The sequence below is a fragment of the Acipenser ruthenus genome, chromosome 16, assembly GCF_902713425.1.
Source record: "Acipenser ruthenus chromosome 16, fAciRut3.2 maternal haplotype, whole genome shotgun sequence".
NCBI classification, from domain to species: domain Eukaryota; kingdom Metazoa; phylum Chordata; class Actinopteri; order Acipenseriformes; family Acipenseridae; genus Acipenser; species Acipenser ruthenus.
This window is the reverse complement of record NC_081204.1, coordinates 11,776,651-11,802,318: the sequence shown is the minus strand read 5'-3', so window position 1 is coordinate 11,802,318 and position 25,668 is coordinate 11,776,651. Positions and strand designations below refer to the sequence as shown.

At 36.8% G+C, this 25,668-nt stretch overlaps 1 protein-coding gene across 1 annotated transcript in view; it reads left to right on the top strand.

Annotated features, from left to right (window-relative positions):
- The window catches only part of LOC117411965 (copine-9-like), a 112,206-nt gene that overhangs the window by 28,802 nt on the left and 57,736 nt on the right, over nucleotides 1-25,668 (top strand). Inside the window, exons 5-7 of the mRNA XM_034019857.3 lie at nucleotides 538-577; nucleotides 1,225-1,227; nucleotides 3,946-4,022. Coding sequence (XP_033875748.1) covers nucleotides 538-577; nucleotides 1,225-1,227; nucleotides 3,946-4,022 — 120 coding nt within the window. The remainder of the gene's footprint in view (nucleotides 1-537; nucleotides 578-1,224; nucleotides 1,228-3,945; nucleotides 4,023-25,668) is intronic.

The window sequence follows — 25,668 nt, the reverse complement described above, 5'->3', positions numbered from 1 at the left end:
TGATTGGTTCTCCAGAATAGAGTCATTACCTTTGAGACATGCTTTCTATATGTTAGTCTTGTCCACTGTGACTCACATGACTTGAAACAGGGAGACAGTATTTACTGTATGTCTACAGGAACGAGAGCCTTGAATTACAGTCTTGGAAGGTTTCATGAGTACCATTTTTTTTAATTCATCAAAGCAGATTTTAAATAACCAATAACAGCCCTATACATCATAAAGACAGCCTGAATTGCATTCATTGTTAATTATTATATATTACTAGTCTGTTAGGAGGAAGTTGCTTATGATGTATAGCACATTCAATACAAACATGACGCCTGTTTTTATTTTCACAGCTATAAATTACCTTTTGATAACGTAATACAGGAAAGCATGAATAATGTATTGTTTCTAATGAATTCCTTTGAGAAAGGAGCCCAACACAAGGATTTATGTATTTATGTTGAGTTACAGGCCTGCTGTAAATCATGTATGGTCTTTCTGTCCTGCACATTTTGATTTATTATTGTTATTATTATTATTATTTTGCAGGTACAATGTGGACTCGAGAAGCTCAAACATTTCAAAACATGTGAGTCTGAAACCTTTTTTTTATAAGAAACCTCTTATGAAAATGAAAAACAGGAACAATACTAACAAGTTATGTTAAGTTTGATGTTTTGATGGGGTTCATATGAAATAAACATTTACACATCTGCTCTTAATTAACATTCACTCACTATGAACAGGCATTGTTTACACTACCTAATTAATGAGCAATCATCATGTTTTGAAAAGGAGTGAAACCCATGATTTCAACATGAGTTTTATATTGTTACAGTAATATTGCAATCTTATATTGCTACAGTAATATTGTTATTTCCAAATTGTCTGCCCATTATAGTTATATTTACCTTTTTTCAGAAATGGAGTATACTGTATGTTAAGTACTCACGCTAGGTTCATTGTATCATTGCAGTCTAATTTTAAAATTAAACTTTGTTTGTGAAAATTGCACTCTCCCTGCAGTAACATTACACTGCTTGTATGTTAACATGGCAGTACAATGTTACCAGTGTTTATTCACAGCATTGTGACAGCATTGGTTACATTTGTGCATTAGCTGAATATTTTACTGAAAAAACTGAAACTAAAGTAAGTGTATTTTTCAGAAATACAACTAACATACTGTTTTCTTTTTCCTTTCCTTCCTGCTAAATCTTTGTTCTGGATTAACAGAAGGTGAGACTTTTCTATGTTTTATTAAGGCAGTAGGGATTTTGCGGGAATGTTTATGCGAGAAACACAAAGTGTAATTCACAATTTTGTTCACCAGACGGCACTAATGTAACAGATGCATGTACGGTCCACACCCTCTGGATGTGTGCTTTTTATCAAGCTAATATCCCATCCTCTAACCTCATGCACAGGGTCCACACGATCACTCGCAACACAGCCCATTACACAAGCACGATATAAAACTTCCATTAGAATCTTTGGTAGAACCCCTTTAAATGTGTGTTGTCCCCTATGTTTAAAAATCCATGTCCCATACCTTTCTTATTTCTTATATTATTGTACAGTTTAACATTGTAGAGGTTTTCCATTTCCAATATATCTCTTTGTAAAGTCACTGAAGGTTCAACACTGTAGAGCAGCCCTCCCCTCCCCTCCACTTAGCTTGAGTTGAAAAAGTGCTCAACCCCATTTGGACTGTTTCCATATACAGTACTCCAACCCATGTTGTGCTCCAACCAGAGTTTTTAACTTGAATCCAAATGGACCCAAACCATTGTTCCTAGTCTGAAATCAGCATTCCAGAGCAAGCACATAAGCAACACACTTTGCATATGTATTTAAACAAAACAAAACATGACATTCCTTAGTAACGAAAAAGCTGCAAAGTGATTCTTCTCCAGGGAATAAGGAGTAGGATCTGTCATTGAGTACATTCGAGGACGATTGCAATATTGAAAGGAAGGCAGAAGTGGTGGGTATTATCAGGACCAAGAGTTTTACACAACAAAAACAACAGTTCAGTAATCCTGTTAACATAAATTCTCTCTCAATTGCACTGTGGGGAAACCAAGCAGTAAGCTCCACCCACTGTTGCCATGACAACCCACTTGACCTCCAGCTTCTACTTTGTCTCATAAAGAATAATTTCTTTTTGGACCTTCCTTCCCCTCCATGTTAACTATCAGCACCAGCGCTCCTTGAGCACCTGATTACTTGTGTTGCAGCCTGTCAGCTTCGGGGTCTGCCACTGTCCCATATTGATCCGAGAGCTCAGCCAGCAGCTGCCTGCTCTTTCAACAAACTCATTTCATTGTGAGCAGTGTATTCACGGCGTTACAATCCAACATCACACACTGTACGAATATTGTTTCAGAGAAAGAAAAACACTTTTCAACTTGCTGTTTTATTTTGTCATGGTGTCTGGTAATATACCCTTTTTCACTTTTTACACTTTTACAGATTGCATGATCTATTTTTTCAAATTATAATGCTGAAAAGCAGAGGGATTTGCAGCTTTCCCCATTCACTTTGCTCGATCCAACTATGACTGCTAAACAGGGAAGAAGTTACATGATTGCTAAGAATTATTCACGGACAGTGGCAATATTACAACTGCACTAGCCACACCTCTCCCAGCAGGGGTCACTATAATGTGGTGGGGTTGTAGGACACCTCTTTAAAGGGGATACCCTTTTTAAAGTGTCTACCATTGCAAAAACATAGCAAAGCATGAAAAAGTATGGAAAAATATTTTAAAAAGTATATGCACAGAAAATTGCATAATTACCTTGCATATCTAAAAATGTGTTCATATTAGCCATAAAGTTAATGAACAAAATATACATGTGATTTTTCTCTAAAATAACTCTAAAAGTCTCTAAAAGTAACATTTAGCAAACTTCTCAAAAAGTCTATCTGAGTAATCTTGTAGATTACATTTTGTACTGGTATTTCATCTTCATGAAAGATGTACTAGAACACAGTATCAGGAATACTCTTTATCAAGCTCAGTTTGCCTTATTGTCTGCAGTGTGCAATGCCTGTCTACCACCCTTTCTTGAAAGAGAAGTAATTATCAAGTACAGGACTGCACTGATGTTTATCTGCTACCAGCGCACATTTTCATGGAACAGCAAAAAAACAACCAAAAAACTGTAATTAAACTGGTAGATAATTAGCAGCAAGAATGTTAGGGGGCTCATATGTTATTTGCTGAGCAGCATATTAATGATTTTGGTTTGTTCCATATTTTGGGGTCTTTTTCAGGATTTTCCCCCAGTAACCTCTGTTACAGATAAACCACCATGCTAAAAGTGTAACTACCCCTTGATGGAAAATGTGTGTATTAAAAAAAATATTCACCAACTCCAAAACCATCCATAATTATTGCAACTATATTATTCTAAATTTTAGAAGAAAAAAAATCTAAATAAAACATGAAAGAAAAAAGAAACCTGATATTTATTCAACTGTCTAATTTTCAAAATTCTGACTTCCAGCATTGTATGCTACCCAATATTCTACAGTGCCTATAAAATGGAACAAGTGATTTAGGGTCTGTGGAGGGATGGGTGCTAGAGGCGGGACTTTACTGTGGCCTGTGATTGGCTGAGGAAGAGTTTCTATTCCTTCCTGTTTATAGCTGCATCCTGACTTGACCAGGACTTTTTGTTGTCCCTTTCATTTAATGGTGCTCATCCCAGATATTTGTTGCAACCATTACCCTTAATCACTGAATTGGACCAATTAAACCTCTATGTGCAATTGATAACCTCTAATGCGCAATGGCCCTCGGGAACTGGAGTTATGCTCCCCTGCTTTATACATAAAAAATCTATAGCTTACAGAGATGAAAGGTTGTAGCACATGATGTTTTTAAACTTACCACTGGAAGAATGTACAGTCATTGTAAGCTCATGTTGCGTTTGGTGTCTTTTCCAGGATTTTCTGGGACAGACATTTTGTACACTGGGGGAGATCATTGGCTCTAAAGCTGGCCGACTGGAGAACAATCTGTCGTGAGTGACCCTTTTTAGTTTACTTAAGCAATAACACTGAGGTAGTTCCCAGAGGCTGCAGACAGGTTTGGATTGGAGGAGAATCTGTCTGTAATTCTGGTAATTCATTGTGAGTTAAAACTTTAAGAAACTCAAGACATGCAGACAGACCTTTTGGCATAACACTGATGAAGGTAATAGATGAAGTAGCAGTATTGCTTTAATGAGGTTATGGAATGTGAATTGTATTATCACTTCGTTTTATTTTTGTTGAACTTCGTTTTTTGTATTAGACATGGAAAAAGTAGCTCCTTGTCTGTCTTTTTTCTCTCCATGTGTTGTGTGAGGAAAATCATTTTCTGCCCAAATTCACTAAAGCTATGCTAGGGATGTTCATATTACTTTACTATGTAACTGGTCTTTGTAATTGTAATTTTGATTATGTTACCTTTCATATTGACACGCCTTTAACAGAATTACACTTCAAAGTTATAAGAAATGGGTTGCAATGCATCTAAACATAAACCAAAAACAATGCAGCAGTGCTCCTAAAATTGATAACAAACTGACACTGTCATTTGCATATAATGAGAAAGCCTTGGGAAAGTTGGGTGCTGTGGTGGGATGTTACTGCGTCCTGTGATTGGCTGAGGGAGTTTTTCTATTCCTTCCTGTTTATAGTCGTGTCTTGAGTTGACAGTGGCTTTTTCTTGTGGCTTTCTGTTAGGGGTGCACATCCCAGATGTCTGTTGATCGTGGAAAGTAGTGGTTTCTACTGCATGACTTGAAATCATTTTAATATCAGAACAGTGACTACAGATCATATCAGTTTACCTACCACGGGTGAGACATGATCAGGAGTTACAACTCATTAAAAAGTCTATGAGATACATAAGGAGCTCTCAAGAATATTATTTCAAAATTCACATGAAAAATGTTAACTATTTAATTTTAATTAGCTTATATAAAAAAATAACACAGCACTGTATAACCCTTACAGCCAGATAACCCTTATAACCCTTTATCTGTACTGTAGAATGCTTATAACCCTCTGTCTGTACTGTAGAATGCTTATAACCCTCTGTTTGTACTGTGGAATGCTTATAACCCTCTATCTGTACTGTAGAATGCTTATAATCCTCTGTCTGTACTGTAGAATGCTTATAACCATCTTCTGTACTGTGGACTGCTTATAACCCTCTATCTGTACTGTAGAATGCTTATAATCCTATGTTTCTACTGTGGAACGCTTATAACCCTCTATATGTACTGTAGAATGCTCATAACCCTCTATTTGTACTGAATATATATATATATATATATATATATATATATATATATATATATATATATATATATATACAGTAATACAGCTAATGCAGAGATTACATGGGGTATTTATATAAACATATTCTTGCAAATAAACATATTTCTAATACAGAATATCCCAAAAGTTATTACTTATATGTATTGGGTGTTTTCATTGTTTTTTTTTTTTTAAATAGAAAATAGAAATAGAAACTTTGAAAAAAAAACTCTGCAGGGGATCTGTGAGTGTGTGTCTGTGTGACAGCTGTGAGAGCAGAGGTGCTGGAAACACCAATCAAAGACATCAACTTCAAATTGAACAGCCTGTCAACCAGCTGTGTAAGTAAACACAGACACACGTCTGGCCAATTCTCAAAAGCCTTGACCATCTCTATATGAAGCCTGGTGCAGTTTAATGACGGAATGCTGTAGTTACACAGCTGAGAAGGGAGGCGTAGCGTGGAATTGAATGCAACCCATGGTGGCTGCAAAGGGTTTAACTGACATGCCTTCAGACATTAGCATGCTTTCACTAATGCTTCTGGCAACTAACATAGCTAAAGGCTTTTCCCATCAACCTTAGTGCTTTTTGAAAGCAGACCGTTCTAAATTGAAAATACAATTAGGTCCTACTGGGAGTGGCACAGTTGGGTTAATCTTTTGTGTTGGTTCTCTACTAAAGGTCACCATCGAAATTGCTTTTGTTCAAGAAAGAGGCAAATGTTTTTTTTTTTCTTTAACCAGAGTTGTGTTGTGTTGGTCAGTACTGGTTATGAAGTGAAATCAATTTCCTAGTCTATGGACGTGATTTGAGGTTGAACAGAATAGTTCAAATATACTGGAGAAGGCAAGCGGAAATTATTAACCAATGTCCGATGCTGGAGTTGCCAAGTTTACTTCATTGCTGCAAGTTCTTCTCTCGACCTTTGCTTAAAATGTCAGATTTTATTATGCTGAAGCCCATTAGGTTATAGTGACATTCATTAGTGCTTGGGGCTAGCTGTAATTTGCACTTGAGCACCAACCTGGACACAGTAGTTTATAAGCCATTAATCGTATTTAAAAATATAATCAGTCCATTACGCTTGCTGTCTGCTTTAATTATTAGGGCTCTGTGAAAAAGAGAAAGAATGTAATTAAATTCAGGTTTAGTGCAGTGATTAATTTGGTAATAATGACATTTGATTTCCATTCACACTCCCTGAAAAGCTTTATAAGGCTGGTCCTTCTTTAAATAACAAAAGCCAAGAAGACCATCACTTTAATCTTCCAAAGTGACATTAACCAATCCAAACTTCCTAATACTGACACACTACTCCTTAGTTACCATGGTAACTTCACTTTGCCTGAGCCGAGTGACTTTTCCGTTTTGAATATTCTATAGGACCAGTATGGGTCTTGAAGGACTGTGTAATGCAGTCCCAGAGCTAGTCTGGGGTGCCCTATTGGGATGTCAAGTGCTAGCATTTCTACCATCAACCTTTTTTTTATTATTTTGCTTGAAGTTACATTAACCTTATGGTAACAACATTGGTTGCTGCTGCATGGATGTTGAGATTCCATGTGTGTGAATGTAGCTTTTCTTTATTCAGGAACTCAGACTCAGTTAGCTGCCCTCAGAAATCCAGCTCAGAAATATGTGTGTGTGTGTATGTTGTATATTACAGATCCTTACAGGCTGTGGTTAATGTTGCAGTGTCCTCAAGTCTGTTTAATTAAAATAACAGTGGCACTGAGCACACCACTTCTATAGGAATACAAGTCAGTATATCCTGCAAAATACAGACTCAGTACAGAATCGGTATATTCGAAACTAAATCTGCCGCCACAAAAGTTTTAAAACCTTAGCACAGCCCCCAGTCACTGAATGGAATCTACACAACCTGTACATTCCAAAGGCCTGTCTATCATATCTGACACACTTCATATAGAACCCTGTTGGCTATCTAGCTTGTTTGCATTCTCTGAAGGCACTACCCCCACCCCTTATTAAAACCTTCTTGCCACTACACTATAAGTGATAAATGACTGTTCCTGGTCTGATACTACATACAGAGTTCATACATGACCTCTTCAAGCACTGTTATAGCTCAAGAAGCAAGGCGGAAGAAACGGGTCTAAATCCCAAAGAAACAACATGGGTCCTTCATTGCTGTTATTATACAGCAAGGTTTCATCTCTCCAGGTTTATTATTTAATTATTATTTATTTCACCTTCGTCAGTTTCCATGACAGCTGGTGACAAATAAAAGTGACTTACAGATTGTTGTTAGTAATAGTATAAAGCTGAGGTGTGATCCTATTTCACACAGACATAACCCTGCTGACATGATGGTCCCCCTGCAGAACTGCATGTTTATAAGGACAGTAATTCCTGCTCTAATGTATTCATGGGAGTCGTATTCCCAATGGGATTTCCAAGCTAATATGTAGCGGTACGTTCTCTTTAAAATGAATATTTTAATGTGTACCATTATAACACATGAGAAGGCTGTCAGCCACCCAGCAGCCTTGTAGGGGCACTTTAATGAAAGCACAAAGAACAGCTCAAACGGCTCAAATCAGTTACATCAGGCCCAATCAAGATCAGAAGTAATGTTTCTGGGGATAAATGAGCTAAACAAGGGTCAACCGACATGTCCCAGGCCTGCTGGTGACTAAAAGACACCCCTGCACTTTTCAGAACAGACTACTTTTACAATTTAAACCCCGGCAGCTTGCGAACCGAGTGTATTCCTACACTCATTGTTCTTCTAAAGTTCCCCTTGTGTATTCATCTCATCTGAAGTAATACATTCTGTGTCATCTTTTGTCCATCAATAACATTTCAACCTTTTATACTTTAGTAGTGGTTACTCATAAAAGGAAATCCATCCAGTTTGCCTCCCTGCCTGCACATTTTGTTAGATTGAGCTTGCGTATGTCCCATATCTGCATTCAGTGTTTTGGTTATTGTCTGTAATGAGTGACGTTATCCAAAACTAAAAAGTAATGCTAAAGAAACTTTAAATTAAAGCTTATTATTATGAATTATGCAATAAAGTCATAATGAAATGTAGTCTCTTTAAAAAGGCACTGTCATTTTCTAGTCAAATGGAGTCTCGTTTTGATCTTGTGGGGAAGTTGCAAGACATTTTGTTAAACAGGCGACTTTAAATTACAGATGCAGAAAGGAACTGCAATGTCTGATCTGAGGATGTTTTTTCATTGGCCTGCTTAATTGATGATGATGACGTATACACTATATAACCTTAGAAAAGTATAAGACACATTTTACAAATCATCATTATTACAACACAACAATGTAAAGTTACCATGTTTACTGTGCCACAGCAGGAGAGGTAACATTGTACCTTATTTAGCTTGGCTGCAAAATCTGTCCAATGATCAACCTGCTAATTAGCCTTTTTATGTGGAGTTGTATCTCGTCCTCTGTTTTTGGATTACAATGTGTGTGCATGTTACATCTCCAGGACTAGATGTTATCAAGTACAATGCTTGTTAGTCTTTAACGGCGATGATAACGGGTATATCTTTGAGCTTTGTCCAAGTTCAAACAGCATTAAAAAGATCTAAACATATTTTAGAGGTTCAAACGCTGTAGATCCAGATTAAGAAAAGGCCAGTGTTCTTAATGTCAGCCTTTGTTCTTCTTCATAAAACTGCCCCTTGACTTCAGTGGTTAGAAATATATATATATATATATATATATATATATATATATATATATATATATATATATATATATATATATATATATATTTCCAGTAACAAGAAACGATTTTCAATATTTGAGTGTAAAGGTGTTTCTAATCCTTTCATCAGGGTGGCCTTTGGACACTAAACATATATGGCTAGACAGTAATGATCTGTGTTATTAATGTTAGCACTTAGAGATTTGCCCAGGCTGCTCACTTGACTCTCTGATAAAACACTGTGGAGATGTCATTATTTAGTGAATAGTAGAGCTGGAACTGACCTACATAAAATGCCTCTATAAAAAAAAAGTAGCAATCGTTTTTATTTTAACGAAAGCAGTTGGTCTACTCTAAGTGGAAACCAGATTGTTTTTATCAATATTAGAAAGTCAGACTGTAAATTCAGCCTGAAACACACTGGAGTAAGACAATCATTTGTGGTGCTAGTTCAGTGGAACAATGGGATGCATCCAAAGTATGACTTCCATCAGTATGTATACTGTATTTTTACTATTTCCACAGGCTACAGCTATGGCCAAAAGCTTTGCATTACCCTATAGAATGAACTCATTTTGCTTCGTAAAGGAATGAAACCTGCTGAATAATGTTACGTTAACATATTGAATTATATACTGCTTTGTAGTTTTCCATATACTTAACGAACAAAAATTGAGAAATCTAACCTAAAATACTGTACTACTATTGTGGCTTCCGGTAGACTTTTGAGATATAATTTTGTAGTTTCTTTGATTACATGATGTTAAATAAGATCAAAATGATGTTCATATGGTTGTTTTTTTTAAATTATGTCTCAATCCTAAAATTCTAGGTGATGCAAAACTTTTGGATATTCTCTGATCTGTGGTGACATTCAGTCAGATTTTCCAGAGCTGCATTGACCTGCTCAGCATGAAGTTTTAACACCTACTCTCATGTAATGGAAATCATTGTAATCGAGCCCTTTTAATATTGAATTTATGCGTTCATGTTAGATTAGCAATGTTCTTTGGAGTGAACCCAACCTCTCACAGGGTTTTTATCATTATTATTTGTTTATTAATGTATTTTTCATAAGAACTAAACACTTTGCTTCAGGAAAGATATGAAAATGTAATCTTCTGTAAGCAAAGGCAGTTGTGTTTTGACAAACATCAGCCTTGCAAAGTTTATTAGACTGAATCCCATGGCTTTTAAAATGGCATGTACAATAAATCTCCTTAAATCACCTGAAAAATTATGCTGACACATTTTTAATGTAGAAATACTAAAATAAACAATTTTTTAACTCAAAATCTTGCTGCTGTAAACCTCTGTTCCTCCTGCTGCTGTTTGTCGTAGTGGTATGAACTTGTTGGCAGGCAGACAGTGTAACCAATGTCAATTGTCGTTGTTTTGTTCTTTTCTTGCATGTCAAAAGATTTCATTTGCACGCTAAAATGATTCATCCTAAATAGAAAACCTCAATAAATAAATTAATTAAATACAATATCGAATTCAATTGTTCTTTTTTCGAATCTGCTATGTTGGGTGCATTAGAATGAGTCATCATACCTTCCCAGTTACTGGTTCTATATTTGAAGATGCACACAGAAGCAGTTGGAAAGCCAGCACCGGCCCTCGTTTGCCTTATCTGCTTGGACAGTGTGCTGACATGCCATCTGACAGCTGGTGATGTAGAGAGGCTCCGCACTGCCAGTCACAGCTAGGCAAATATTGCACATCACTGGTATGAATAGAAGCACAAAAATCAGACCACAGCATTAGCAGAAACTGGCAAATCTTTATGCTCCAGCCCAGATTGGAAGACATTAAATCTTGTTGAGTCGCAATGAATGCTGACTTTCTTTGTTCATATAATGAATTGTGGTTTGTCACACTTGTACTTTGCTTGAACAAAAGTTATTGTATTTCTTGCTCTTATTGTATTACTTGTATTGTAACACTTAATGTATTTGCTTACGATTGTAAGTCGCCCTGGATAAGGGCGTCTGCTAAGAAATAAATAATAATAATATAATCCCTTATATATATATATGTAGTGCAAGCATGTCCATATGTCACTGTGGCACACTGATTTTTTGTTTTGTAAATATTATTATTATTATTTAAGTTTGTTTCATTTGAAAAAGTGTGTGTTAAATATGGCAGGTGTCACCCTTATTTGTACATATATCTAGAGAACTGCTCATGCAACTGTGTTGGAACTTGGTAAGAACATTCTTTTGTACATTTTCCTCAGGAAATACAGTATGTGTGTTACTGCCATACTTGTTGCTATTTGAATTTAAGTTAGTTTATGTCATAGGAGCTTGTACTGTATGGAGCAACACACAACTTCTGTTAACTACATTTATGGCATAGCAGAATCTTCAAAAGCCAATACTGTCATCTGCTTTGTATTGCCTTCAGAAGCAGTCATTTCACTTACAAAAGGTTTTCATTATTACTGGCTGTCAGTTTGAAAAGCTATTGGAAAGATGTGGAATAGAGGAGATAATAAAATCACTATTCACTGTTCAGGATAGGCGTAGAAGAAAATCCAACATTATCATACTTTTTTGTCAATCATTTTTATTATTGCACCATACAGCTATGGCCAAAAGTTTTTAATCACCCTATAGAATTAAAAAATGTTGCACATTTTTTTCCCAATCCACTGTGCTGTCCTTGTCTGCTAATGTTTTTTTTGTTGCAATAGATTGATTCTGTAATGGCTTTCAAAATGGTATTTCTGGAGTTTCAGCAAAGGCAGTGCCAAATTCTTTCACATATCTGTTGAGGCAAAACTAGGTGGGAGGTGAGAGCACATAAACAGATTTAAAGGTATAGCTAACAAAATACTTTCATAAATGTTCCGTTCCATGCACATTCATTATACAATTGAGTAGTTTGAAAGACGCCTGCTTTAGCAAACATTTTAAGCATGCTGTCTGGTACTCCACTAGGTAAACCTAATCTGTCTTTGCAGGCCTTGAATTCAGATAGTCTTGCACTTCCTTGGTCATTTCACCTGGACAGTGGATGACCAAGAACGACTTTCTTTTCTGTCAGTTACCAAGCAGCTGCTTCCCCTAATGACTGACATGCTTTGCAGCCAGTAAGATGCTTTGACCCCCAAAACTTAGGTGAAATAACCTAGGAAGTGAAGCAGTAACAGATAGAACTGTCTTTTACTATGTAGTACCAGATGTTAAGTTTTAAAATGAAGATACATGTTGGCTTTAACCTGTTTCCTTGATTCCCTCCTGTATCTTCTCATGCTTGATCTGAGAGTGGACATCACATGGGCGCCAGACATGTCTGATGTTTCATAAATAAGCCATCATCTCCTGCAGGTGGCTTCACAGTGATAGCAGTATCTTGGCTGTGGTCACTGGTACACAAGCCAGCTGGTAACACTTCTTCCCTGGCTTAACCTTCCAATATTCAGACGAGACAACCTAGTGGCAGTAAGACCAAACATCCCAGCAGTCACTGAAATGAAAACAGATTTCTCTCCTTGTGTGACCGATTGATTATCATAGTATCACACGTCTTCTGCTCTACCTGTAGTATCGATACATAACTACACAAGTCCGTTTTAAGCTTTTGACTGCCACGCAAATGTTCCTGCAGTGCCACAGTAGAAATTGCACTTTTCTATTGTTATGTTGGTTTCTTTGTCAAAAGGCTAGAACACTTTCATAAATATCAAACTGCATTTCTTTTCATAAAAACAGATTTTGAATAAACATTCTTTATATAAATCATGAGTTAAAGCTTTATGAAGAGGGACCTTTGAGGGGAATTATTTAACACTGTGTCATTCAGCTCTCTGACAGTTTCACCAAAGCAGGGTGTCCAGCTAAGAAACCTTGGGAGACTGTAGTAGGTGTGGATCAACAGGAAGGAGAGGGCTGCTCAGTGGAGTTGTATCTTCAGAGATGATGCACCATGAACGTTCATGAGCGTCTTCTGTACTATCTATGGAAAAGAAAGCATGTTTAACCCTACAGTAAATCTGGAGCATCAAACCCTGCATCTGTTTAGCAATGTCATTTTGAACAGTGCGAGTGGTTGTTGGATTTGAATAAAATGCAAGATAGATTTCAAAATACAAAATAAATATTCACTCAGCAACACCAAAGAAGTTCACTTAGCTCTTGTTATATAATGTAACACAAGCAGACATATAAAATATATTTGCAAGGATAAGCTTCCATCTTTCTGTTCTGTACACTTGACTCTCCCCTGATTATAAAGGTTCTCTGGGGAACCAGGACTTTGGAGAGTTCTAATGCATGGTAATGAGTGTGGTTATCCTGGATTTTAATATAGATGAAAGCTGAGGCATGGCAGAGTAATGTGTGGTGTGAGGGAGGGAACGTAGGTGTCGGTAATGTTCAGAGAAAACCCTGCCTGTGTATTGCAGTGCTCTTAGGGAGTAAGAGAAATTGAGTGTTATTTTTGTATTCAGGCAGGGGGAAGATCATGTGCTCTTTAGAAGTAGCATTCTCAAGAGAGTCTGAAATGTGCTGAGAACCCAGTAATAGTCTGAACCATGCAGACACCACTGGAAGACCTGGCCCTGCTCCTAATATGTAGACAGGTAACACATGTCTAGGAGCTTAAGTTAGGAGCCAGTGCAGTCAAAACAGAGAACAAATTGTGACAATATACAAAGTTCACCAAAACCCTGGCAAAATTGGCATTAAAACACAGGAGAAGTGTTTGTTTTTGTTTCATATTTTTTCATACATTTCACTTTCAATCTGGCAGCACTTACAAGTTATTCAGGGCTCTTATTACATGGCACAAAATTACAGCGAATGGGTTCTCCGGTTTCCACAAGCTAAGTACTGGAATATTTACCAACATGTAGGCTGGCCCTACTGCTCATTTTGTTGTGCAATGTTACAATTTCTCTCGTTCTTAATTTATTTTTGCTTGCTCCCGATGGGCATTCTTGGTGTGGGGGCGTTTGAAATAGAGCACAGCCATTTTTACCTTCCAGCACTTTATCACTTTGTATCAGGCAGGCATGCCTTGAGTTTGACATTACAATCTATATTAACTTATGTCTCCTTGTCTTCATCCAGAAATGAGAATGCGAAACCAGTGAGGTGGAGGTGGGGGTGTGAGAAATTGCAATTAAGATGTAGTTTAACGATAAGCGCACTTTTCATTTAGAGACAGCCCCTTCAAAACCAATCCCTTTTCACATTAAGAAAGTGTCATTCTTAACGAGCTTGCAGTCTCCTTTAAAAACTCACACAGCCTCCTCTCTGGATGTCTCCCAAGGCTTTACATAGACTTAGAGGAGATTCACCGGGTTTCCACAAGCTAAGTACTGTAAATGAATTCAGGAAATCAAATCTGGGGTTGTAGGCGACAACTGTCAGATAGCTTTCTCATAATATGTGAGTTATGAGCTGGTCTTGATTGGATACAGTTATGATTTGTGTCAATGGCTTGTCAGATATAATTCTGTACAGGGAGTGGCTGGATTCAGACACAGTCTGGAAAGATTGGAGCTAGCAGGAGCTTTTATAAAATACCCTGTGTAATGGCTTGTGTATACTCTCCTATTGATGTTGTGCATTCTACATCATGCAAACAAACACAAAATAATGGTTTACCGGTAAATGTTATACAGCATAAAGATTAGTTTAAAAATAAAACTGTTAAAATGTGGTGTGAGACATCGATAACACTTATTGAAGTGAAACAAAGGAAGAGCTAGAGATATTATGTCATGCACCTTGCTTGTCTAGTTTAAGAGTCTCACACTCTGGTGAATATGTAAAAGTACAGCAGAATGAAACTGCGCAATACCATTGTTATACACATCATATCCAGCTGTCAGACATCATGCATTTTGCCCTAAATATCATAAGATGCACTATTGACTTAAATATAAGATAATATAAGATAACGTTTTGTTTTATAAAAAAAAAAAAAAAAAAGCAGGGCTAGAAACTATATAAATCAGCAGTGTAGCAACAGAATATGAAAAGTATTTATTTTAACACTACAATGGATACTGTGGTTAGTTTATTGCTTAAAAAAAGGTGGATGAGCTTGTTAGATCTCTATGGGGATCTGGGTTGCAGCCCTATTTGAGAGGTAAGGACAGAAAATATATAGGACTTGCAGACCTGTGAAGGGAAAGCTCATAGTGAGTCTAAATTCACAGTCACACAAAATTTAAATAAAGTGGGGAAAATTGAAAAATGCAGGTGTCTCAAGGCCTGATTTATTCAGCTCTTAAGATTTTGAGTCTCCTCCGCTCCCCGTGTGAAAAGAAATAAATCATATTTTCACCAGCAAAAGAAACTGGATCTAATGCATTTGATTGGATTTCTTTGAAGCAGTTCTGACTGTAAATACAGGCCTGCCATGCAGATCTAATTCTCTCTCTGCTCTTATTCATCCATTTCCATTGGATATTCCACAGGGAGCATCACCTTGGCTTTGACACTCCAGCGGGTTAGGGAGGTCAGATCAGCATGGACTGTTTTTTCTCACCTCACTACAGCCGTGCCTGGTGAGCAAAAGTGAACACCTAAAGGGGCTAGCAGCTTCCCAACATCTGGAGGGGGTAATTGGACACTATAAATTAAAAAAAATACATATACTTCCTGTCCACGATTGCACAGTTCATTACGATGGCTATTAGGGTGTACCAATGAATGAGGAAATTCCAGATTATAAGGACAACTTTTTTTTTTTAGTTGTTCTCATAATTCAATGTAAATTGAACATATCATGACAGCGTTAACTTACTGAAACACAAGATAGGACCCAGTACTAAGATTCCAAGTGACACATAGACAAGTCCTACTTCCTCATGCAAAAAGGCTACAAAATGAAAGGATCCTTTTACACTGCTGCACACTGATGCACGTTGGTAAGCTATCCTGTATACTGTGCAATCAATTGTGTTATTGACCTGGCACTAACTGAATGAAAATGAAAGTTTAGAAATACGTTTACAAGAAATGAATTTATTGGACCATGTTGTTCAGGTATGCATTACTTAATTAGCTTAATAATGACCTTCTGTGTGTAATATTCTCTGCAGTGGGCATTCCTGCTCGATGCTGTAACTGGCCTTGTTGCCACAGTCAGTTGTCTAGGTGGAATGCCCCCTGTATAATGTAGTCAGTCACACGTGTAGAAGCAGTAATAGGCAGGCAGGGGCTGTTGAAGACTCCCAGCTGCAGCAGGCTTGTCATTTCCAGCTGAGCTGCCAAAAAGTAGCAATATCTGAGGCATTCTTTTGAGAGGGAAGGGACTAGAAACACAAAAATGGGGCTATAAATGCCACAACCGGTGAATAAACAACAGCGAATATGTAGCTTCTTTCACCTGCACACTGTCAGGCAGGACAACTGGCGTCATGCCTGGAAAGTGAACCACAGATCTGCTTAGCCTCTTTCTGTCAGGAGAGCTGCCCAGGTTTCAGAGTCTGAGTTTCTGGAAGGAAACACAGCAGAAAGACATTTAAAGAAGTCTCTGGGTGTCTGCTGCTGTCATTTTGTAAATGTGTGGTGTCTTCATTTGCATAAATCTTGTGAAAATTTATATATTATAATTACGGGTATGAATAGGAGAGGTAGTTGTACCAGTTGTAGATATGAACAATACATATAGTAAAATTTGTTATTATTGATTTTATCTGTATTTTATTTTTTAAATATGAGCAGGTACTAAAATTAACTGGGTCATTGAAATAATGATTAAAGTAACCTACGGTATGGAAATTATAATTAGTAAATTGAACTTTTAATAGATAGGTTGAAGTAACCGATAAAATAAGAGGCACATGTCAGGTGAGAAGTCTCTCAGTGTATATTAATTCTTATAATTATTAAAATAATGATTTAAAAAATACCAGTAGTATTCAGGTAGTAATATTGATTTAAAGGACTTGCAAATGTGCATAATAATATAAAAAGCACTACTACTTCTACTACTACTACTAATAATAATAATAAGAAGAAGAAGAAGAAGAAGAATAAATAATTATATATATATATTTATAGGTTAAAAAACTGTTTACACCAGCTTCCATTTACCTTGCCAATGAGTCTCAGTGCACCTTCTCCTGATTAAATAAATTATCCTGATAATGCCAGTCAGCTGTCAGAACTTTCTTTCCCATACAAGCTGCAGCTGCTTTAAACTCCTGAAAATGTTTTTGCTCTCAGCTTGCCCAAGGCAAACCGGTTTCCATTGGCCTGGAATGCTGCAGTAGCTGTCATTAATGCAATGGACCAGGCCAGGCAGGGAACTCAGCACTGCTGTCTTCAGGGCAAGGGGGTGAACATTTTATAAGGTTACAAGTTAACATGGTTGGCTACATGGAGGGATAAACATTGAATTTTAAAGGTTTAGTGTCTCACAATCATGTTCAGTTTTCTACTCAAATAGAATTCCTTTTTGTATTACATTACATTATTATTCTCAGCACTTTTGTTGATAGTCCAGGTTGTTTACATCTCCCAAAAGATAGTTTTAGGGGTTGCAAGATTCCAGTCCTCTTTGAAACGTGTTTGCTGAGCTAACAAAGAAGCATGCCACTGCTTGCAGCAGAGGAGGGTTATACAGTGACAAACTGGGCTATAGATCAGGAAGCAAAACCATGAATTAAATTTTAAGCAACCTTTGCCATATAAATAAATGAAGATACTAGCTTACTACAATCTATTTAGTGAATAATTGATGAACTACAAAAAAGGGAAAAAAAAACAATTCCACAAGGCTTTCTGTGACATGGTAAATGTCAGAACACCTGGTGATGGAACAGTTTTCCTGAGATTCTGCAGGGCATGTTGCTTGCTTTTGTCATGCATGGGGATTCCACACGCCTGTGTATAAAGGAGAAGAACGGCAGGTGTTCCATTGGAACGGAACATTTTCAATAGCTTGCACCACTGATAAACCAGGACAGTTTGAGAAAGATGTAAATGAGACTCATGTGATGAACTGTATATTTGAGAAATGATAGGACTGCTATAAATGGAAAGTAATCATTCACTCCAGAGCAGTTTTTCTTTTAAACAAACTAGTCATGTTCACAGTCATGTTGTGTTATGAAAAACAACCTAAGATAATAAGGCTTCTATTCTACTATTAAAATGACATAGGGTGACTTTAAAGTCGCTACATGTATTGATTCATGAAAACATTCAATTTGAAAAGGACCAATCAACAAAACCACATCCATTTTTGAGACACTTTGTGCTTTATCCTATTTACTTTTTATTAGCATTAATTACTTTAACACAGTGGATACGATGTAAACAGGGCAAAAGGCTTTCAATGGTTGGTGTGATAATGGCTTCCTTGGGAACAGCTCCACTGAGGAAGTGAAAGGGGAGGAAGGATCCATGTTGCTGGGAATTGGTTTGTAAAAATAATCACTTAGCAAACAGATGCCAACTGTTTCCTTAATGTGATGGTGTAGCAATGAAACCTCTTTAAAATGAGTGTGACCAAAAATAAACAATTAAGCAAAAATATATGTAATAATAATAATAATAATAATAATAATAATAATAATAATAATAATAACAACACAACTAGAAGAATCTGACCTTATACCCACTAATATCCCAAGGAAAAAGTAAGTAACAATATTATTTTGTCATCCTAAAATTTCTTATGTGTTTTTAATTTACATTTATGTGGAATATTTTACCCAACCACATGATTGACATGAGACCTTGATGACGACAATCATTTAAATTTTAACCGCATCATTATAATAAAAAATGGTTACTGTTCTATTTTTGTATTCAGTAAGTCTTGCTGTAAAAGTTGCTGCAAACCTTACCTACAGGATAGTATGTTGGTCAGATGTGTCAGGAATGACTCACCAAATATCTTAGTAAGTTTGTCATCCCCTCTTCTAAAACAGATGACAAAAATGTTTGTCTACTTAAACAAACACCACATTTATATAAATTGTGATAAAGTAGGGAGAGGTTGTGTGCAGAGCAGCAGAGACTCTGCACATGGGTGTGTGGGTGTCTGGTGAAATTGTGTTTAATTGAGTGATTGAGGTGTGATTTGAAAAGTTTGGAATTGAATGAGTAATTGTCAATCTACACCTGGCCACTCCCAATAAAAGAGAGCAAAGGATGAATATTTGGAGTGGGTTGTGTAGGAGAGTGTGGAGCTGAGAAGGAGTGAAACGAGTGAGAAAGGTACCATGATAGCTAGGCTTGGGTGCTGTTTTGTTTATTTTGAAGAGTTCTGTGTGTAGGGTATAGTTCAAACTGTTATTTTGTTCCTGTGTTTTTTTGTTTTGTGTTTATTAAAAGTACACGGAAAGCGCTGTGTTGTGCTATTTTCCTACATTGTCTGCAAGCCACTCTACCACACAGTGCTCTGTAAAGAAATAATTTTGACCACACAATATTGCAGTGGCACCCCAAACGTTATCCGATTACTACCAATGCAGAATGGGTGGGGTATTTGTTCTTCATGTTACCCACCAAAACAGGCATCACATCGAATTTTCCAAAATGTGTATATATTTTGGACATTACTCCATTCAGTGTTACTACATCTCATGTTACTGTGCGGTGCAGTGTGTGAAAGTGCTGCGCTGTTTCTAGGAGTTTTAGGACAGGTTTTGAAATCACTCTGTAAATAATCTGACAGGATCGTAGGATCGCTTCCACAGGGATGTGACCTGATCAGGCTGATTTCCCGCTGGATGGAGAAAGGATGTCTTCTCTCGTGAGCTTGCTGCTCCTTTATCACTGCATGCGGTGCTGCTTGCCCTGCCAGTCACTGCTGTGGCATGTAAGCTGCATGTGAGTGAATAGAACTCGTCTTAGTGCCATTAAGCCAAGGTCTTTATGAGGAGATAACATTAATCTATGAAGGGCATTCGCGTTTGCAGAACTTTTTAATTGTACTCATGAATGCTGAAATGTCTTTGCTAATGGTATATAACACTAATTCTTTTAACCATTAACTTTCCCCCTATTCTGTTTTGTTGTATTCTTTCTATTGTGAAACAAAGCAAGATAGAATTGCCTTTTAAGTTTCATTTGATATAAAGAATAATGAGTGTTTTTTAGGCATTTTTTTTGTCATTAAATCTCAATTAAAAAAAACAGGTTTCAAATCAACAGTATTAACAATTTAATTATCATCCGTTATTTGTAATTGATGCAGTTTCTTGGCTATAATCAAAAGCATGGGCAAATGCTATTGTTTTCTGATAGGAATAAAATAATTGTAAAATATAAAATTTGCAAGAACTATGGTACTTCTACCAACAACTAAATTGTGTATTTTATTCCTTTCAGAAAATTAGATTTTGTTCGGAGCCCATAAACTTGAACACTGTATGGACCAAGGACAAACCCTGCTCTGTTTTCCCCAAGCACATATCCCAATGTAAACATATAGGCTTTTCCAAATCAAGTGTCCAGCTGTGTACCTCCCAGCACACTCTTCTGATCGATACAGCTTGCTCAACGCTCACTACTGGCATTCAATGTTTGTGTTACTGTGCCTGTTGATTGACGCCCGCCGCATATAGATAGATCATTATTGTCTTCTGGGATGTGTGTCATTGCTTAAAGACTGTTGACACGGTAGTCCTTGATTACCCGTAGGCTGTTGGTGTCTGATAGTAGTGGGGATGCTCCCTGTTATTCACTTTGATTGGATTTCCAAATCCTGTTATCTTCTGATAACACAACCTAGTACAGTTTGGATAAAGATGACTGCATAATGGTGCCTCGAGATATGTCTTCTATAATTTCTACCTGTTGCTAAAGAAACCACACCCATACAATCTAGGGCAATACAGTGTAGAATAGCCAAAATATCTGTCTAAACGATACAAACTGAATCATGGAACGTATTGTCACACATCCATAAAAGAGCAGATGAATTAAGAATTTAATAAGTAGACACTTTTGTACACTTACAGAGGTACAAAGTTGGTTCCTATTGCAAAGGGCAAGTCAGTAATATCAGCCATTAAACCTCTGTTCCCTTTTAAGTACGAAATGTAACCACCTCTTGTGACAATAACTTGGGTCAATTACCATACATCGTTGTTTTTTGTGGAAAAGCCCTTTAAACAGGCTTTAAAATGATGTTTGCATTATTTTATTTATTTATGGTCTTTGTAAACCGAGAGAGGACTGTAGAGATTTACAAAGCTGTTAATTGTCTTGGTCCCCCCCCCCCCCCACATGGAGAACGATTTGTTCAAAGTCGTTGAAACAGCCCTTTTTTGCTACCTTTAGATGCGTTCATTGCCTGTGGGGCATGTGTTACACAGTTCTGGGAAGATGCAGCTTTAAGATATTACAGAATACCCATCATTCCGTTTGTCTAATAAATGCATCTACCGATATGTTTACAACCAAGACAGCGTGCACATAGGTTACATATATTACTGAAATGTGCCTGTCTAAACTGGGATCTATGGGAGAGTGATAACTCATGGCTGGTTTCAGAAATGATCTAGCTGCTGTTTCTACCATGGTGTTCCTTGTCACTTTTAATTAGAGTGCAGGTGCTGACAGCAATGCTTCCGAGACAGGACAGGTGAAAACAATTCATGCACACACTACATATCGATTGATAGCTTCCTTCCAAATTACTGTGTCTTGGGAATCCACGGTTTAGAAAGCATGTGTTGGGGATAAGTGGTGAAGGAATAAGAAATGGGTTTTAAAGGAACTCCTTTTTATGCCCTGACCTATAAAAAATTCAATGTTGCACCCATCCCATTAAATAGATGCAAAAAATAAAAATAAAAAGTAAATATTTTGGACATTTTGGTAATATATTTTGTCAAACAAAAATACAAAATGGACCCCAATTGTCTAAACAACGTGGATATTGCAATTCAGAATTCATCTTTAACTGGCATACCATTCCGTGTGGTGACACTGTGTGAAGATGAGGTACTTTCTCAGGTTTATCTAATGAAAACTGGATTGGCAAAAACTGTATATGCAGGTTGCTTCTATGATTGTAATGAACATATGAGAAACATCATACACAGCAGTTCTTTTTCTTTTAGTTATTATGCTATGTTGTAAGGTTATTTGGTTTTTATCGTGACTACCAAGCAAAAAAACGATGAGAAAGAAGAAACTATTGATTTCCATGTCTGTCCGTTCCTTCCTGCTGTCTGTCAGGAAAATCCCTGTGGCTGTAAGCCAAAGCAAATTAATTTCAGCTGAGACCCAGGGACTCTTCAGTGCCCCTAAGAGAGAGAGAGAGAGAGAGAGAGAGAGAGAGAGAGAGAGAGAGAGAGAGAGAGAGAGAGAGAGAGAGAGAGAGAGAGAGAGAGAGAGAGAGAGAGAGAGAGAGAGAGAGAGAGAGAGAGAGAGAGAGAGAGACAGCCAACTCATTTACATATTCACAAACAAACACAATATTCAGGCTTTTTGCAGATGGCAACAAATCAGGGTTTAGCACAGCTTTTATTTAAATTTGTTTACTGGTGTTGCCCAAAAGCACTCTTCTGAAGTTTTGATGTTGTGAAGCATCCAGAAAATGCTATAAATAAATTAATAAAAAACAGCATGGATAGGAATCAGAGTGTGCAGTGTTCCTCTATTGCAACAAAATACAGTTAAAGATCCACGTTCTTTACAAGTTTATAGGATGGACACCTGTTTCATTTTATTGTTTTGTTTTGGGAGTGATTTATCAGTTTATTGGTTAAAACCTATTAAATGCTAAACATAATAAAGGAGGTAGTTACAGAGATTGAACCCTGGTCTCCGTGCCTGCTTTGCTACACAGTGAAAAGAGATATCAGTTTATGACTTATCCACATGCTGATTCTCATCCTGTCACCAACCATGCTGAAAGTGTAAGAGTGTGGGAGCCAAATCCAAAAAGAATGAACAGCAATGCAGCTAATCAGGGGTAAAGTACACATGATATAGGAGAGTGTAAAAAAGATTGAACCCTGGCTTTCTTTGTAAAAGAGACAGGCTCCATCAGTGGAAAGGACAGACAGGCTTGTCTGTTTAACTCCGGCAGTTACCAGGTTCATTAAAGCTTTAGTGATTTGTATATGTACTGTATTCTGAGAAGGTCTAGCTTTTGTAATCCTGTACATGAAGCTCAGATTTTCAAAGATATAGGGGTTAGACAAACATGGAGCATATTCCTGTGTAAACAGCCTGCCCCTGGTCATTTTGCAATGTAAATGGTATTCTGGATACCATAAAAGCTGCATTTCCCTGTTTCAAGTCAGTTTCAGAAGGTCTGGCAGACTTTCAGAAATGTTTATAGCAGGTTCTTCTGCATGGGTCATTGTGCAGAACTGGGATTTCAGCAGATTTCATCACCTAACTAGCCTGGATGTAATGTATCGGAGCCTGTCTGCGCTGTATTTTTTTACACCCTATTGACTTTGATATGGCGGGTTTTTCTTTTGTTGTCTTTTTCATACTTGACTTGCTATTCCAGTTCTTTCAACATTTTTTTTGTGCATGATGTCTGATGGAAGAGAAGGGAAATGGAAAAGTTAAATGGATTTCAGAGCTGAATTTGACATGCAGGCAGTCAGCTTTAAGGATTTCCTCTACAGATTTGACGGCCTGTATTGTGGCAGTTATAAGTAATGGAAAACTATCACAGTGGAAAACACAGAACTCTTCAAATCTTTGTTGTTTGTGTTCGTTAGACATCATTACCTATTGATACCATACATTTACCATACATTTTCTTCATATTGCAGTACTTACAGTAAACAGTAGTACATCACATTTATTATCTACATGTAGTTACATCCTAAAGCACTGTTTTTATCTTCGAAATCAATTGCATTTCTTTTGCAGTTAAGTGGCATTTCCAGAAGATAAAAAAAAAAAAGTAAAAACATAATGAAATATTGGACACTATTTTAAGGCCTGGTGTTTATAAACATTTTACTAGGAAAAAAATAAACTTAATTTAAAATTGTCTTAATTTAAAAACAGTTCTTAACAAAACATTCCTTAAAATAGCCTGTAAAGCTTTGTGAATGGGGTCTATCAGAGACTATTTTAAGGAATGTTTTGTTATGGATTATTTTATTTTTTTTAAGGCTGTTTTGATTAATTAAATCATGTTTGCCAAATTTGTTTTGAATGTTTTTGTAAATAAAGTTTTTGTTAAAATTGGCAGACAGGGTTAAAAAACCCCAGCTCTGTCATACCATGTGCGGAATGTAGTCAGACTTAAGGGGTCAATTCCTGTTTTTCAATTCCAATTGCAATTAGTAGTATTCTGTTAAAATGAGCTTCTCACAGTGGCAACACATTACTGTTAGTCAATTAAATTGGCTTCAAATGAAAGCAGTTGAGCAATCACACCATTATGTCTCTAAAAACAAACTCTAATTTATATAGAGAAAAGCACACAAGGCCAACCATGGTCACCTGTATTGTAGTTTAGTTTTGATCAGTGTTTTGTATAGCCTTTTTTCAAATGTTTTGTATGACTTTGTATAAGCCACAGCCCTGCTGAAGGAACAACACCACCCCTAGTCATACCATTGTTTGTATCTCGGTGGGGGTGCACAGTATTGGCCCTCCTAGCCATACCATTGTTTGTATCTTGGTGGGGGTGCACGGTATTGGCCCTGAAAATGGCCCTGTTTTTTTGGTAGCTCAGCACTTAAAGAGCACCTTGGTGTGATATCTTAAATAATGTATTCTTCTTGGTGTTTGGATGCACTGTGTACATTATTTTCTGTTTCAGTCATCACATCCTAGTGAATTTTTAAAACATGTTGCCCACTGCAGCTTTTAGACCATTATCTAATTCTGGAATCTGTCTATTAAAACAATCTCTATAATGTCCATGATTCCGAATCGGGAAACGAATTCATGCTGCCATATCTCTGGGCTTCTATCAGCATGAATGTTTTATCTTATTCTCAAACAGGCAAATGGACTCAGCAGGATTGTTCCTGCTGGCAATCAGTGGGTTTATACCACTTTGATGGAATGGGAAAAAAAGACAATGTAGAACCTTAGAACCACAGGGTCACAAGATAATCTCAGGTTAAAATTCCCCAAAATAAGGCAAAAGAATCCACCCATTTCTCTGCTATACTATGCATAATAACACTTCTCGGTAGTACTAAAAATAAACTTTGGAATAAAACTAGGCAAACGTTAAGTCTTTTGTGTTCTGAAAAGCAATGTGATTTCTAACAACATATGTTGTATCTGTCTGTCCTGAAATATCTATATTGAATAATATCTAAACTCTTGGTGCTAGAATTAATAAACAGTGCCATTCATAGACAAGATCATATTGATTTGAAGTTACTAATTACTAAAATAAAGTATTGTATAGTTTTTAAAATGTATTCTGTTATTGGATTTTTCAATAATTGTCTGTAATGAGTGCTTTCCAAATTATGATCAACACCATTAATTAATTTACATGTATGAATTTTCCATTTGACTTTGGTTTTTAAGAGTGCAGGCTTTTTGTGAAGTCTTTTGGTAATGAAATGCATGTACATTTAGCTTGATGAACTGATACCTACTGTATCAGTTGCAAGGTGTGTGGATCATTTTTCATCAAAAATCTCTGCTTCTATCCACTACCCTAGGCAGTTTCCAATATACTTCATTATCCCTGCTGTATCTCAAGTGGGCTGAACAAATCTGTCAGGAAAT